Source organism: Manduca sexta, chromosome 23 (assembly GCF_014839805.1).
Source record: "Manduca sexta isolate Smith_Timp_Sample1 chromosome 23, JHU_Msex_v1.0, whole genome shotgun sequence".
Taxonomy (NCBI): Eukaryota; Metazoa; Arthropoda; class Insecta; order Lepidoptera; family Sphingidae; genus Manduca; species Manduca sexta.
The window spans coordinates 9,308,180-9,325,464 of NC_051137.1; the positions used below are offsets into that span (position 1 = coordinate 9,308,180).

At 34.0% G+C, this 17,285-nt stretch overlaps 1 protein-coding gene across 1 annotated transcript in view; it reads right to left on the minus strand.

Moving 5' to 3' along the window:
* The window catches only part of LOC115441038 (chromodomain-helicase-DNA-binding protein 7), a 33,810-nt gene extending 16,570 nt beyond the window's left edge, over window positions 1–17,240 (minus strand). The window contains 6 exon segments of the mRNA XM_030165612.2: window positions 135–6,057; window positions 8,267–8,368; window positions 9,134–9,255; window positions 9,908–10,200; window positions 10,945–11,157; window positions 16,956–17,240. Coding sequence (XP_030021472.2) covers window positions 135–6,057; window positions 8,267–8,368; window positions 9,134–9,255; window positions 9,908–10,200; window positions 10,945–11,081 — 6,577 coding nt within the window. The 5' untranslated portion in view covers window positions 11,082–11,157; window positions 16,956–17,240.
* Window positions 17,241–17,285: the final 45 nt, after the last annotated feature.

Below are 17,285 nucleotides of genomic sequence, written 5' to 3' on the forward strand. Positions count from 1 at the left end.
TTTTTTAAAGAAACTATTCGAAATCTGTATATTCGCGCCATAATTTGTGCACTGAAATGTATGAAACAAATGATTAGGCCGTTTCCGCGTTTTGCTCGGGGCAGGATCTTAAGAATAAAATTCGTGTCACTCACCTTCTTCGTCGTCGTCGGAATCGGGTGTTACTTCCATATCGGACATTTCAACTGGACCATCGTCATGGCCATAGCGCTTGATAACGGTCCTTTTTCTAGGTTCCGTGACTATCAAGTCTTCATCTTCCTTTTTTTCTGTGGTATCAATTTCTGCTTTCTTTGCCCACTTGTTCCAAAAATCTGGATCTCTAATATCAATATCTGATCTTTGATCAGTAGCAGCGAAACTAGCTTTAGAGAATGTAGAACCCTTTTCGGATTCCATTTGGATTACTTGGGTTCGGCGCGCTAGAATCATTTCTATATCTTCCTCACAGAATTTATCGCCGGCATTATCTTCATCCATTACTGCTCCGTACGCACCTTTTTTAAGCAAATCTTCAATTTCTTTCTTTGAGAGCTGTTTTATACCTGTTTCTTTTCCTTGTGAAGTATTCATACTTTGTAATATAGCTTTATCTAGACCTAATTTTAAAGACGCTTTATCAAACATTTCTCTTTCATATGTATTGCGACATATAAGTCGGTAAATTTTCACCATTTTTTGCTGTCCAATACGGTGACACCTGGCTTGTGCTTGTAAATCATTTTGAGGATTCCAATCACTATCATAAATAATAACTGTATCGGCTGCTGTCAGGTTAATACCTAAACCGCCAGCTTTCGTACATAGAAGAAACACAAATCTATCGGAATCTGGTTTTGAAAACCTGTCAATAGCCTCTTGTCTTAAATTGCCTCGTATCCGACCATCTATTCTCTCATAAGGATATTTTCTAAATACAAGATAGTCTTCTAAAATGTCCAAACATCTCACCATCTGACTAAATATTAAAACCCGATGTCCACCAGCTTTCAACTTAGGCAGTAATTTATCAACCAATACCATTTTGCCGGATGATTGAATAAGTGCTTTATAGTAAGCTTCCTTATCTTCACCATTTGTTTGTTTGTAATCAAATTGTATTTGATCTTCCGCACCGTTTAATAAATAAGGATGAATACAACACTTTCTTAATTCCATCATAGTATTCATTAAATTTGGAATATTAGCTGCCGACGCTGTTCCTTTTTGCAAAAAACTGAAATTGCGCTCAAGTATAGCTCTGTAGTACTTTTTCTGTATATTTGTTAGTTCAACCTCAATTATTGTTTCCTCTTTAGGTGCTAAAGTTTTTTCGACATCTTCTTTTAACCTTCTTAGCATCATAGGCTTTAGTAGTGCCTGTAATTTCAGGACCTCAGATTCAGTTTTTAATTGACCAAATTCATTTAGGAAAGCTTCACTGCTTGAAAACTGTGATGGTTCTAAGAAGTTAAGCAAGGAAAAGAGTTCATTAACATTATTTTGTAATGGAGTGCCTGATAATAGTACTCTATGTTCCAAATGAAGCTGCCGTAATCCTTCTAATAATTTGCAATTTCTATTTTTTAATCTGTGTGCTTCATCTATCACACATATTCTCCAATTAAATGATTTAAGCTCTTGAAAGTCCGTAACAATGATCTCAAATGTTGTTATAAGAACGTTAAATTTCGTAATTTCTTTTATTGGTTCACTTTTCTCATTTTTGTAGTAAAATTCATACTCCTGTATCATACTTTTGCTTTGTTGTGATCCATGGTATACAATAACATTCATTTCAGTCCAAGCTTCGAATTCCCTTTGCCAGTTCGGAATAGTAGACAATGGGGCTATAATAAGAAATGGACCTCTTATTCCATGTTCCCAAACTGCATTTACAAACGTTAAACTTTGGATAGTTTTGCCAAGGCCCATTTCATCCGCTAAAATACAATTACGATTGTTATGCCAAGAAAATAGCAACCAATTCAAACCTTCTAATTGATAAGGTCTTAAAGTATTGCCTCCTTTGTAAAGTGGAGATTCTTTCAATTGTACCCACTGTTCGGCCGATGGTCTTTTCTTGTAGCGCCAATTTTCTTTGGGCGGAATTTCACTAAATGTTTTATATTGTTTTATTTTGTCAACATCAACATCTTCTTCCAACTCCCAAGTACTGTCTTCATATTGTAAACTTTTCCATTTAACTAAATAGTGTTTCACTACGCTATTATTAGCTGGGTCTTGATTTTCAGACATATCTAAAATTCTTTCAACTTCAATATAATCTGGATTGAATGGTTCATCATCCAATAACTCAAAAATGTTTGTTTGTTGAGCTTGTTTTTGTTTGAATCGCTTAATTTTTGAAAATATTCGTTTGTCTCCCTTATACAATTCTTCTTCGGTTTTCCATTCACAATGTAAGTATGAAAAGTTTCTATACTTAACAAAATACTCTTCAACATCTACCAATATAGGTTTTTTTGTTTTTGAATCTGTGTTATCTCCTACTGCTACAAGAGGTTTGTTTTCTTGTTTAATTATATCTTCGAGAGGTTCGTGTTCAGTTTGTTTATCACTGCAGGATTGATTTTCGGATATATTATCATTTGGATTTGCACTTGAACAGGATTCAGTGGGTTGCGTCTCTGTAGGTGTATCAATTGGTTTATCGACTGTAGCTACGTCACTTTCCAATTTTACTTCGGTTTCAAGTGGGGGTAATTCATTTTTCAATTCTCTTTTTCCCATTCTGCATGCAAGAACATGTTGAACAATCATTGAATCCTCTTCTGTAGTATTGACATAAATATAGTTCGGTTTAGGTGTACCATCAAGTCTGTTGATATCTTTGGTTTCATTAATAATTTCTTCAGTCTTGAGTTCTTTTTCACTTTTAGGAGCGGCCAATGTGTATTCATCGTCAGAGAGTCGCAACATAACGTCATCTGTATATTTTTTCCTTTGAGTGTTTCTGGCAGAGCGACGTTTTAAGCTATCGTCCGCTTCTGGTGGTGGTGACGGTGGTGGGGTTGACATCATATCATCAGGCTCTCCATCGGAGTCGGGTATTAAGCCGCCTCGTTTCTTTCTTTTTCCTGATAAAGATCGCTTTAATGTAATTTTTTTACAACTGCCACTACCACTTGCTCTCTTTTTTGACGATTTTTTTCTCTGATTGCACAAATCCAGGTCTTCGTCTTTTTCACACAAATCTCGCTTAGCTTCAGCTTCCTCTAATAAATCTTTTATAGCTATTTTTGAAACCGGGATATCATCAAAATCAGTGACATTCGTATCATCCAAAGAAATTTCTGGAACACTTTTATTTAATTTATCCAAATCAATATCATATGTATTCTTTGCAACTTCAAGGGGTTTAGATTCTTTATTTGGTTCTAAAAATTCATATGTTGTAGTAGTATCAGCTAAAACTTCACTTGTATCTTTCTTAGTATTTCTTTTTCTTTTAGGAGCGTTTGGATCTTTTGGCTCACGTTTTTTACGTTCTTTGACAACTTTTTCGCCTAATTCTTTGGGTTCCTTGGGAGCTCGCGGTTTTCTTTCCTTATTTTTACGAGGGCCTCTAGGTTTTCTTATTTTACCTCCGTTAATATCATCTACAGATATCGCACTACTATCCAAATTGGTAACATCTTCACTCAAATCCAGGTCAATTTCAGAATGACTTTGTAATCCTGTACCAGCTGTTACACAATCTTCTGAAACAGGCAAATGATCTAAGGACTGTACTGCAGAAATATTTTTTTCTTTTTTCGCTCGTGGTTTTCTCGGTTTAGCAGGGCCCTTTCCGCGTCCCCGACCCGTCGTGCTAGTAACCTGTGGGCTCTCTACCATTTTTGTACCGTACACAGGATTTTGTAGTACGCAATTAGGTCCTCCAGTACACTTATCATTTGTTTCATGTTGCTGCAACAAAGCTAATCGTTCCTGTAGACATCTAACTTTCTCTTGGTTTTCATTTGAAGGTGGCAAGCAGTATATTTCTTGTATTTGTTGTTGTAATGACAATCTTTCTTGATGATGCGAGGCAGTGTATATATTTGGTATATTCGAATGTGACATTGCATTCGTACCAATAATCATCATATTCGGGTTCATATTATGGGGAGGCATATTAGTCATAATATTTGTCTGATTGCTCGAAATAGGGTGCATATTTTGAACATTCATGGGTAATCCTACAGGAACACTTGATACATTTGTCGTAACATTTGCTTGGCCAATTGCAACATTGGTCACATTTGACATAGGTGAAGGAATATTTGTTTGTATATTTGGCAAGGGTATACCCTGTGGCGGTGGAATGCATGGTATATTACTCTGAGGATTATGAATTGGTATACTAGAAGAGACTGGATTTGGAAGGTTTTGATGTGGTATAGTATGAGTTGTAGATACATTAGTCTGAACATTGGACGACGCCGGTGGGCCAGATACTGAATTATTTTGAAAAGTAGCTGGGGTAACATTTGATGTGGTCACAGGCACATTTAACTGTATCGATGTAGGTATATTGGCTGGAACATTAGCAGACATATTAGGGGGCATCATATTAGGTGCTGTCACGTTCTGGGCATTGTTATTTTGATACCCTTGATTTCTATTAACACTCACAGATGGAACATTTTCAAACGGAGTTGGTGAATTACTACTAGGTGTAGTTAAGCCAGGGGGACGATTCAATGGTAAATGCAACTGAGGTTTTGGCATGTGAGCATGACCCATTGAGGCAGTGCCAGTATTTGTAACTGTTGGCAATTGGTTTGGTGGGGTCTGATTTGCTGTCTGGTCTTGTTCGCTTGTACTGTCCGATAATTTTGGAGGAAAAGATTCGATCTCATGTTCCTTTCGTTCTTCCTTTGATTTAATTTCATTTTTATTCTCATTACTATTGGAGTCAGTATTACTTTCAATATTTTGATTTCCAGGAATAACCTTCACAGACTTGTCCACATTTTCTAGAGAAACAGAAGATGCCGTGTTGTGTAAGTTACTAGTTGACATTGCAGTATTACCAAGAGGATTACCAGGTGTTGTATCTTTCTGTACACTGATTATATTGGCACTAACATTAGCTGGTGGGATAAACTTGTGAGATTCTTCTTCATTTTCAATTTCAGTTTTATCGGCAGCAGTATTATCTGGTACTGTAGCAGGAACACTCACAGTTTTAGTTAATTCTGGTTTCACCGTTGAAACAGATAAACTTGCTTCCGTGGTTTTGGATGTTTGGTCATTATTCTCCAGTTGCGTAATATTATTTACAGAAGCTGTAATCTTATTTTGATTCCATTGTGAGGGCGATGACCCTACATGACCCACAGCCGGAGATGCAGGGTTACGTTGATATGGATAATCGGTACCAGCTGGCAAAACTAATTGTTCAAGAGCTTGCAAAGTATTTTGTGACGAAAACGAGGAAGAAACTGGTGGAGGTCCCGTGGAGACCGGTGACTGCACCAAATTTCGCGAATGCGGTGAAGCACTTGGTCCTTTTACAGGAGACATCACAGGCCGAGGTGACAACTGTGATTGTGTCTGCTGACGTGGCGAAATTTGTGCACGAGGCGACATTTGAGGAGAAAGCTGCGGAAATGGCGGCCTGTATTGTGGACTCCCAGATTCAATACTTCCAGGCTTTACAGCATATTGATTTGTTACGTTGACATCAAGTGGATGTTGAATTTGGTGTGGTTGATAGCTCATAGATACGGAATGATGCGGTGATGCATACGGCATCTGAGTCGGTACTGAATGTGATGGTGCAACCGATGCTGGAGGCACAGGCGACTGCCGTGGTACATGATGTATCGGAGGAGCGCTCGCATGATGTAAATGAACATTTGGGTGGCTTTGTATTGTTGAACCGATACCACCCGTGTGACTCGCCATGCTTTGGTGAGGTGGATGTTGAGGTATTGTATTGTGTGTTTGTTGACCATGAGGTATACCATACTGATGTGGATTAACGTCCATTTGTTGATGATACGTTGGATGTTGGCTAATCCTAGACGTGGCCGGTGGGTGCATCTGTGTATAACTTGGGTAGTTCTGAAAAAAAAAAGCTCACTTTAAGACGTGACTTTCCATTAAAGTATTGTTTTGGCCACTGGTAACCGCCCATAATAACACCTACCCGAAGGCGGAAGGTTCGGCTACGAAACGTTTTTGAAAGATCTTTATATTTCCAGAATTTCGAGAAAACTGGATAAGGAAACTTGATTGACAAGAGAGTTCTTAACCATAATCTTTCAAGAACGTTCCACGTACATCTACAGGCGGCGGGGTATAAAAGGCGACGCGCGACCGTTACGATTCAGTCTTGTTTGTGATGCGATCAAGAGCGATAAACGAACTACGAACGATAACTAGAAGCAATATCGAAACGGACATTGTAAAGTGATTGTAATTGTGTTTGAGTGTTTTGGAGTTTAACATACGTATTACAGTACTTGTGTTAGTGTTTTTTTATTAGTGATGTAGTGTAACTTAAAGATAATTGGTGTTTTTAAATTTGAATTGGTATTCTCATCTTTTATCCCGAACTAGGTTTCGGGATAATATTGTTACGTGCCCCATGTATAAACGTGCCCAAGCACGTAACAGTATCTTGCAAATAAACAAAGTATTGGAATGTTTCTTAGGGGCAACCAAACATTTAGAGCAGGCTTTTTATGTTAAAACCATTATGAGAATTTGTTTCCACCTTCTTATCTTGTCGTAGGAAACTTCTTATGGAGGTCATAAGTGCGAGTGTGCTATTGAAATTGTAGTGTCCTGTGTACAGGGTTCTGGGTCAGAACCCTGTACACAGGACACTACAATTTACTACCAGTTAACCTACGGTGGGAGGAGGGCTTTTGAGCCCCCAAAACAATTATAACACACCTTGTAGAAAGGTGTACGCTGATTAACTGGCCACTTGCAAAAAAAAACATAATCCATCGCTAATGTGTTTCTAAAGCCACCGCAGGGTTTTGGATGGTATACCAGAGGAGAAAGTATACAATATGTTAAAAACCCTCTCCGATCTGACACAGGTATACAGGTATTCCAACAGTATTTCCCAAAAACTACAAAAAATATATAAATGTGAAATGCAAAATATTAATATGATTTAGCTACTTATGCTTATGTTTAGATATTGGAACAAAACATAGGGAACCAGGTACAAATATATGACAATTTCTAAATGAATATTCAAGCAAAAAAAAATAACATGTAATCATCATCGGTGATTTTAATTTTAATCTAATAGTAAATAATCGGGGTACGGTCTTATATAAGTAAATCCAACTGGAAAGTTAAAACAGGATTAATTTATATAAAATAGATGAAAAATATTCTACTAGAGAGAATGAAATAAAAATCTACCATTGATAATTTATGTCTCCATCTTGAAGAACGCTATTTTCATTTAGCTATTTTAGATACTTCTATCTCACCACAAATAACTATATGTTGAAGTTAAACGATGAGAATTAGCACCGCATAAGAAAATACAGTATGAAGATATTATTTGTAAAACTAAACAAAATTTTACAGAAAGACAATACAAATATTTCTGAATCGTACACTAAATTGAAAGAAAAACTGATAAATAGCATAAAACAAAGCAAGATGACTAAACTGATGATTCTAAATCCCCCGCGCCGAGGCTGAATAAACAAAGAAAAAATAGAGGAAATAAATACCCGGAATATATTGTGGCGACAACACAAACGGGATTCTACAAATGATAATATAAAACATACATCTGTAATGAAACGAAATAAAGTTTCCGAAAATGTGCAGGGAGCAAAGAGTAAATCATAGTCATACGGCTTTTAGCAATATTAAAACTAAACCAGCGAAAATGTATGGTTTAATTTATTATTTATATAATAATAAAGTAAAGAATCGTCTTTACCATAAAAATTGCAAACAACGATGGACTTATCCTAACCAAATAAGAAGAAAGAGCTTACGCATGTTTCCTTACTACATTAATATTACAATATTTATTCATTTTTATCAATATAAACTATTCATTTTAATCACAAATAATACTGTGCATAGATTCGTGCTCATTCTAAGCTAAAGGTAGTATGCAATACCAAGTATGAATCCATGCGAATTCCGAGCTGGCGAGTCGAATCAAAATAGAACAATTTCGTCAAATACGCCTATTATACTGGCATAAGAATATAAAATTTTAGACATCCAATATTTTAATAAATTCTTTTTTCAAACCTAAATTAGTAGTTTTAGCAATCCTTACCTGTTGTTGGCCGTAAAGTTGTTGTGATGTGGGTTGCGAGAAATGAGGCTGTCGAGGCAAATATGAAGCGGTTTGTGGTTGAAGAGCCCCTATACCAGCACCCTGATAACCAAAATAATGCATAACACCATCAATTCATCATTTTTAAGAAAATCGTACAATATTCGTGTTCGTTGGTGTATCATACTTAAGACACTCATAGTAATTTAAATGTAAGTATTGAACTTTATTCTTATTATAAATCCAATGTTTATTTAATCAAAATCGACCTTCAAAATAAATATATAGGTGCATTTTTTAAGTTTAATTCAAATTTCATAGCACTAGGCTGCGTACTACCACTACACTTTACCTTTATATGTAATTAAAGTGAAAGAAAAGTTTAATTACAGTTTAAAAAAGAATAAAATATAAGTCAACATAGACAAAGTTGCACGCACAACTAGTTTGTACGAAAAAGGACTATAAACATTCTAAAATGTACAGTTTTAAGCATTTCAGGTAGTTTATTTTTTTATATACAAAAAAAAGCAAGCCGCCCGCCTGATGGTACGCGACACAACTGTAAAGCCAGGTTTCCTTGTTTAGTGGAATGTCTGGGCATTGAAAACATGAAAACCTCGAAGTAATTCGAAGTAAAATTAACAAAAAAATATAAAAGCCAGCTCGGGCTGGCACGTAAGAGGAAACAGTATATATAATTTTAATACAATTGCAGCAAGAAGGCGTCGCGATCTTTACAGGCGAGAACTATTTAGGTCTTAAACTAATTAACCTACGACACTTACGAAAACGTTACAAGAGGCTTACAGTGGTACAGGGTTACAAATATTTTCGGAAAACACCAATTTTGTTAATGCCACTTACCTGCTGAGGAGGATACTGGTGCATTTTTTGCTGGTGCTCATATGAGTGTCTGTAGCTTGGTGTAATTGGAGAATATCTGTTCGCGCCTGTTGGTCCAGACCACACACCCATATCTCCAATACCTGTAATTTGTTAGAATTCTATATACGAGGAATCCTATGATAATAACATCCAAATTATATACCAACTTCTTACTCCTTCTGGAACAGTTTTCCCTAATATTATTACTTTACATAGTTTGATCCTTTTTGTTACACTATCCAATTGAACGAATTGAATTTTTTTGCAGTATCAACAGAATCAATCCCTTGTTGGTAAAATTGATTAGAGTGTTATCATTTCAGAATTTATCAAAACCAATTCCTAGAGTCTACTGCGTGTTTTAGCTGTTTCTTTTTGAATCTAGTTATCCACATAGTCTTAATCACATGTTTGGTAGTAGTAGGATATATTTTCTACCCGCCCGGAAAGCGACCACCGAACATAAGCTATTAAACCCACCATAGTGGCCCATATGTGTCCGGTTGCGGGATCACTCTGTGTATATCTTGTTCAAAAAGGCAGATATAATTCTGTCGACTGACGAGTTCTAACCATCTTTCGTCAGTCGAAATCTATCTAGACCCCACTACGCTTGTATAAAAAAAAGAAAACACGTATAAGACATTGGTGTTGCGCTTAAGTATTTACGTCTTCTTAAATGCAGACTGGCGAGATGTTTTCTGTTAATTTAGGGATACGAAATTTAAATACAATATTTAAAAAATTACATACCCGGCTGATCAGGCATAGCATACATTGCATCCGGTCCAGGATGATATCCCGGATATGAGTGAGAAGGATGCACATGATGAGTTGGATGTAGAGAAGCATGGGGAGGTTGCGGTAATCTAGGCCGTGGAGGATACCCGCCATAGTCGTGGTAATCAGGAGCTGGCGGACCAGCACTGGGATTTGCCACTGGTTGAGCACTTGTGCTTATACCGCCAGGTGCTCCTCCAAATGAAGTCAGTTTTTGAATCCCTCCTTCCGGAGCCACCCCACCCTGACTGTAGGGCTGTCTGTAACTTTACCATGCAGATGATTATTAATTTGCATATTGATATAAATTTATTCTTAGGAATTATAATCTGACTATATTCAATATATTTTGCCATTTATCTGATCTAAATATAATTCCTAATTTCATAATAAAAAAATCTGCCTTACTCTCTATCTGAAAAATCCACCTATTGTAAAATTTTGTAAAGTTTCTATGACAATAACTTATAATTATGCGTCTCCAAAGTTTATAAATTTGTTGAATGAATATACACTTGTTTATAAGACTTTCAAAATGTTTTCAATAAATTATAATTTATTTTTAACAAACTTCAAAAAGGGAGGAGGCTCACAATTCGATGTGTCTTTTTTACGTTTGTATCATTTGTGCGTGGTTTGGAAGGGAAGTCCTCAAAACCAAATCGAATTTAGAATAATAATTTTTTCGTTGAGTACAAATGATTCAATTTATTGCCAACAAAAAAGATAAAAAATATTTATTTATAACAAAAATTAAAAAAACATACTTCAATAACTACTACAATTCAAACATAATTTACCTTTTTATAGGTATATGTTAATACAAGATGATAAAATACAAGCAATATAATCTTTGCCATGCATTTTATTATATTTTTGATTTATACGCATGTGCGTTTAAATCAAGCCATGTAGCTTATCTTCACGACTCCGCCAGCGTCAAATATTTTCCGGGACAAAAGTCCTGCTATACATAATATTTTCCCGGGATAAATAGTGTTTAGTTGTACCTGTTTTCAGTTGCATCTTTATTATCTCCTGCTACTCCTGATGACGAGCTACCAGCAAAGCTGTCGGTTCCACCGAGATCAGTGAGTCCTTCCAACATACCGCTTCCATCATCACCAAATAAGTTATATGAGTCCATCACTCTATTAAGAGTGAATTAACATAGGGTCTCTTTCAAGAAGAATCCAAACAAAATGTGATATTCCCATTTTATTCTGTAAAGAAAATTTTATAAATGACAAGTATGAAAGTATTTTTTTTTTACAAACATATCATGCAACATAGCTATTAAATGAAAAAGTCAACAATAATTTGACTACCGCATGCATATGTGCAGTAGTTAAATTGTTATTTGATGATTTGCATACTCTTGACTGCAGTCTTGAAAAACGTGATCTTGGAAATTCCTTCTTCCATAGATGTCGATTTTTACTGACAAGACTAAGGGGAAAAGCTATACGCTTATGATATACACATTGACATATAGCATACAACTTTTCCCGTTTAGTTCTGCAGGTAAAATCAAATTATGTCCAGCTAAAATGAACGTATATTAATTAAAACAAATTATTAATAAAATGTAGCAACTTTATATAATTTACGGCAATCTGTATAATCCTGTATTCTATATAATTACGCTCGAAATTTATAGAATAACTAAAACGGTTAGATAATGTACGAGATATTATTTATTTTACACTTCGCCTAGTTATTGTATTCAATACCGTATACGCAACGGGTAATGTTTATAAAAGCAGTTTTATCCTAAAATATTTATTTCTGGCGTATGTACAGTCATAAGCATAAATATTATAAACGTTGATAACTCGGAAATAATATACAGCTGTTGGTACAGACTAAGGATAAGTTCAAAACTATTTGTACCAACTAAATGTTATAAATATCTGGTTACTCGAAGGGGTCTTACACACACGAACATCAATACATTTGCTAGAAAAGGTATACACAATTATTACGTAATATCTCTTTCAATTGTAACAGAATATCTTTAAAAGATGGAAATATTATATTGATATATGAGGAACCACAGTTTTTATGTAACTTTAAACGCACACACTTACGGTTCTAAACCCCTATCTAATATGCAACTCTTGTGTCTTGGGTAGAAGGAACTAAGAACAAAAAATATTTTTTCAGTCCCACAATTAAATATTCATTAATTAAATTCGCCAATCAACAATCACACAAATATTAATTCTCAGTGCGGGAATCGAAACCGCGGCGTTTTGTTTTACCCGGCTTATCGCCTACAGTATCACACCTGCCAAAAATTAAAGTACAATAAAAAGGCTAGTGACAACTGTTGGATTAATGTAATGTTGGTTCTTCACTGACGTTACGAGACCCCCACTAAATCGCGAGGGTAAATAGTTTCATGGGTTCGCGATTGCACTTCGCAGCATTCCCCAATATTGTTTCTTTTGCAAGTTGAATGCCAACATGTTACACGTTCCCTCTTATTACATATGTGGCGGTATTTGGACCTTGCGTGCAATTATAATACTCCCAGTAATATAATATGAATCTCATTCATATTACTTATTAAGTAAACGTAGTAAACGATGCAGTTTACTATTTTCTTATACAGATTTTAAACGTTATTATGTAAGTAGTGTAAAGTAGACCTAATTAAATTCTCGATGCCTTTATTAGTAACTAGCTATTCGCTCCCGGCTACTACTTTTTCGATAATATGTGGCATGGAAATAAAAGTATATTTGGGATTATCGCGGTTTTTTTAATGATAATTTTATCCCAAACTTTCGAGGACTGCAATCTTCATCTGCGTCGGAAAATTTAATGTTGCAATATTACCCACATTTTACAATTATACAACGTTTAAAATATTAAAAAAATATTACCGCGATCAAACCCGAAAAATTGTATTATTTCGATGTCTAAAATTTGCGTAAATATAAGAAATCATGTATGACAGTCAAACACTATGGTAAAGAAAAAACCAGTATGGTTCAATATCTAGCATAAATCAATATAACATAGTTTTGATATATGACATCCTTAAATTTGCATTGCTAGCTTATTATTGCTAGCGTATTTCATCCAGGGAACTTTACTATGTGCTCACAAAAGTAGCGTCATTGGGTAAACCATTTTGCAATATTTATGTCAGAGACAAAAAAATATAAAATATCAGTTATATCCAAATTATAAACAGATTAGTCTTATCTTATATGAATAGATTCCTCTATAAATTAATTTAAAAAATTATGTGATCTGAGATACAACTACCGCAGGTACGCAATCTTAAAAAAAAATGACACGTCTTGCACGAAATGATAAAGACGAAACAATATTTCTGTTCTTCTTTTAATCTAGTGTCATTAAGATTTTCATTAGAGGTTTTTTATTATTAGTTATTCCAGAAACCTAGCTATCTAGTGATCAGATCCTGGCTGAATAATGCGTGCAAATGCAAATAACACTATTTAATTTCTAACCATAAAAGGAATGACTGGGTAGCGTAGTTGTATTACGACTTCCGTGCCGAGTGTCGGGTTTGATTACCGATCGGGTAAGGTGTAATTAAGGTTTTCTGCTCAGTATCAGCCCGTAAATTTAATTTTAACAGTAAGTATCAATAGACTCACTCCTCTGATTACACGAGACCACGCATAGCTGGCAATGTGAGGATAACACCCTGTGTAACACTAGAAAGATAAAGAATGCTAAGCTATGCATGTGTAAATATTTATAAAAAGTGGTCCTACTGCGGAAGCCAAAAATAAAATCCATCTTTCTATCAACTAGTGGCACACGAATGATATAAAAACTTGATAATATATAGAAACTGTTTCCATTTCTGAAGTGTGGGTGTTCTTTAAAAACTGTCAAACATTTCTGTGGCCCTTTTCAATGAATGTTTTTGATGTCCATATATTTATGCTGCCATTGTGCACCCAGATATATTAAATGTTCTTATGGGGTTTGGGGACAAATATATATGACTTTTACTTTTACCCAGATGTTACTGCTGCCTAGGTAAACTTACCCAACTTACAATTGCTATAACATGATTTAGCCAATATGTTGTAAAATACCATTATAATAATGTTTTATTTATTAAACATTTTATAGATAAATATGTAGGTACTTACTTAATATTGATAAATATAGACCAAAATCTATTTACTTAACATATTGCTGATGAATCAGCAGGTACTTTATACAATTCCTTGGTCATTATATACATTACCTAGATAAAGTATAATAATTGACAATGACATTCATAATATTTCATACATTGCTTTGAGGCCCAAGGTATTCATATGTTACTTAGGTATTTTATAAAATACCTGAATCAAACCAATTCCATTGCAATTGCAATATCAATTACAATTTGCTTAAAATATAAATTTCATAAGTTTTGAAATATGGTTTTTAAAATTACACCATTTAATATGCAAAACAACAAAAAAAAAATCGTAATATAATTACTTTCTAATATTATATCTAAACTGTATTGTGAGTTCTAGCGACGTGCGTATTACAGGCATGCATCATAAACCAATACAAAAGGTTCAGTATAGTACACCATACACAACAAAATTTAATTCCAAGAAGCCAGAATAATAAATGGTGTTGACTTTACTTTAATTAGACATATATGAGGATTATTGATTTGCAACCTAAAAAGCTAAATGCAAATTATTGGAATATATATAATATTAGTGCCTTTATAGAGCCAGTTTGTGGACAAAATTAAATTTACAAGTAATCTGGAAGAGATTACAATAGTTCTATCTTCTCCTCAAGAAACCTTAGAAGCTGAGAATAACTGGCCTCAGAGGGTAAAATTAGGAATTAAAAAAAACTATGTTGCCTTATACAGAGGATGACAAAGACCCTAAACCACAGTACTAACTCTCAAAATGTTTCTATCCAATAATTTGGTTACATAAAAATACTATGAAACATATGTTACATGATACCAAAATAAAATCTTATTTCTATTACACCAGTGTTCCTAATCAGTTGGCTACCACTTTATATGAAGTTGCAAGTATAGCTTTATAAACACATAGCACATAAGTAGGACAATTTCTAAATTCATTTATAAGTTACTTTCTCTGTAGTACTGTGAACCTTAGGTTTTTAATTAAAGAAAAAAAAATTACACTGACAAACTGACTCTCAAGCATAAGCCAGTCTGACAATAGAAAATGAGTGAAATAAGAGCCTAAAAACCATATTTCTTTCTTATGTTTAGAGAAATAATTTACATAAGTTTATTTTAATAACTGGTTTATTTATTTTTCTAAACATAAGTGTCAGTTAGTTCAGTTATCCACATCACTATCAGGTTATTAAAATTACAGAAATCAAACAAAGGTAATTGTGTTTTTTGAAAGGATGTTCTCATTCTGCACTTTGATTTTAGCACATTTAACTGAGACATCTGTACAGTGATATCAGCAATGTCATGGAAATTAAATATATAATGTAAAAAAACTTTAAGATTAATTAATACTCAAGTACTATCCACATACAATTACAACAATAGGTTCTCAGAAGATATTACCTGACTTTGCGTGGCACCTATCACTTAAAGCTATAGAATCTAAGGTAATAATAATGATAAGTCACAAAATGGCCAATAAAAACCTTGACTTCTATGTTCTTCAAATAAGAATGCAATATTACGGACACTAGAAATACCTAAGTAATGCAATGGGTAAACTTTTACATCCCAGGTTCCCATCACCTACAAAATGAAAATCCCCCTTAGGCGATTAGAGTATCCAATTCTGGTGTATTTTTCAAATTAACAAAGAGTTCTCTAATTTCTATCAGTGATGTAAGGATGATTATCTGCTTGATGTTATATGGAACAGAATGTATTCTATTTTTAAACCTTTTGGTGATATAAGAGACTCAAAACAGAAGTGATCCATTTATTGATATATTTACAAATTACATTTTATACTCAGTTACAGCCTCACAGTAAGATTATATTATCATAGTATTATATAATTATTATTGTAGTTTCATCCAAGATGTATTTACTTTTTATCATTATTATTTTTCTACTTTTAACAAGTTGTAAATAGGAAATACATAATTAAAAAACAGATACCTATGTAACTGTTTACACTTCTCACAACTAAGCTATTGAATGCATTTACAACCAAACCAATTAATTACAAACTTCATGTAAGAACTAAAAGATACACACAATAATATTCTGCCTTTTAATACAAACATTTACTTTCCATACATTATAACAAAAGTCCACCAAACAAAAACAAGAATTCATAAAAGTCCAATAATCATGGCTGTAGCATGACATTACATACTAAGGCTGTTTTATTTTGATCAAACTAACTAACAATGTAAACATACTGATGTGCAATTTAAGTAAAACAGGTAGGATTAAAATTAGTATGAATTGAACAAATTCAAGTTATTTTCATGCACATTAATTATATTAATATAAATAAAATATTTTTACACTATCTGAAAGTTCTATTTAACAAAATATTGTTTAATAATTTCATTAATATCATCATTCAGTCTAAAACATAATTTCTTTATATGATATTCAACACAAGTGTTATATTCAATTGACACTTCTAAATAATGTCTTAATATTTTGCCACATGTGAAATAATTTCAGTTATGTAGGTAAAGTCCATGACAGTAAGCCAAATATTGTTGACATTATATACAATGCCTTACCTGAAATGCTATTCTAAAATGGTTTATCATATTGGCAGATTTAAAATATGCTTAATCAAATTAAATACAAATATTCTTTGCATATCTACATTAGATACATGTAGGTACCGTAACACATTTCAAGAGAGAGTTCACGAAGAGCAGGTATAACGTTGGCAAAGAAAACTTATTCAAATAGTTCAAGTATGTACATAACATACTAATAGGCTAACAAATTGTAAGATTATTAGTTGTTAAGATGTCGGTACATGGTATATAACTTCCACTCATAAGAAAATAAGATAACGATACTTACTAAAACGCCACACCAACAAGGTTGTTCACAAAATGGATACCATAATCTAAAAATCTAGGTCCCTCGATATTACTGATCAAATAAAGTCACGTTTTCTAGATGTAACCGGCGGTAGAGAGAAATTTTAACATTCGTCCACCGTATTAAAGAGATTCAATGCAGAACTAAGCATATAACACAACACTCGGAATCACAAGAAGCGCCATTACACTCCGTGATCCGTCCATTTTGTTACCCAAATGAGCTAATTTTTTTTACCATAGGCATTACTTCACAAGGCTGTACACACTTGAAAAATGATTGACGTAAAGTTGAAAGTTAAACTTGAAA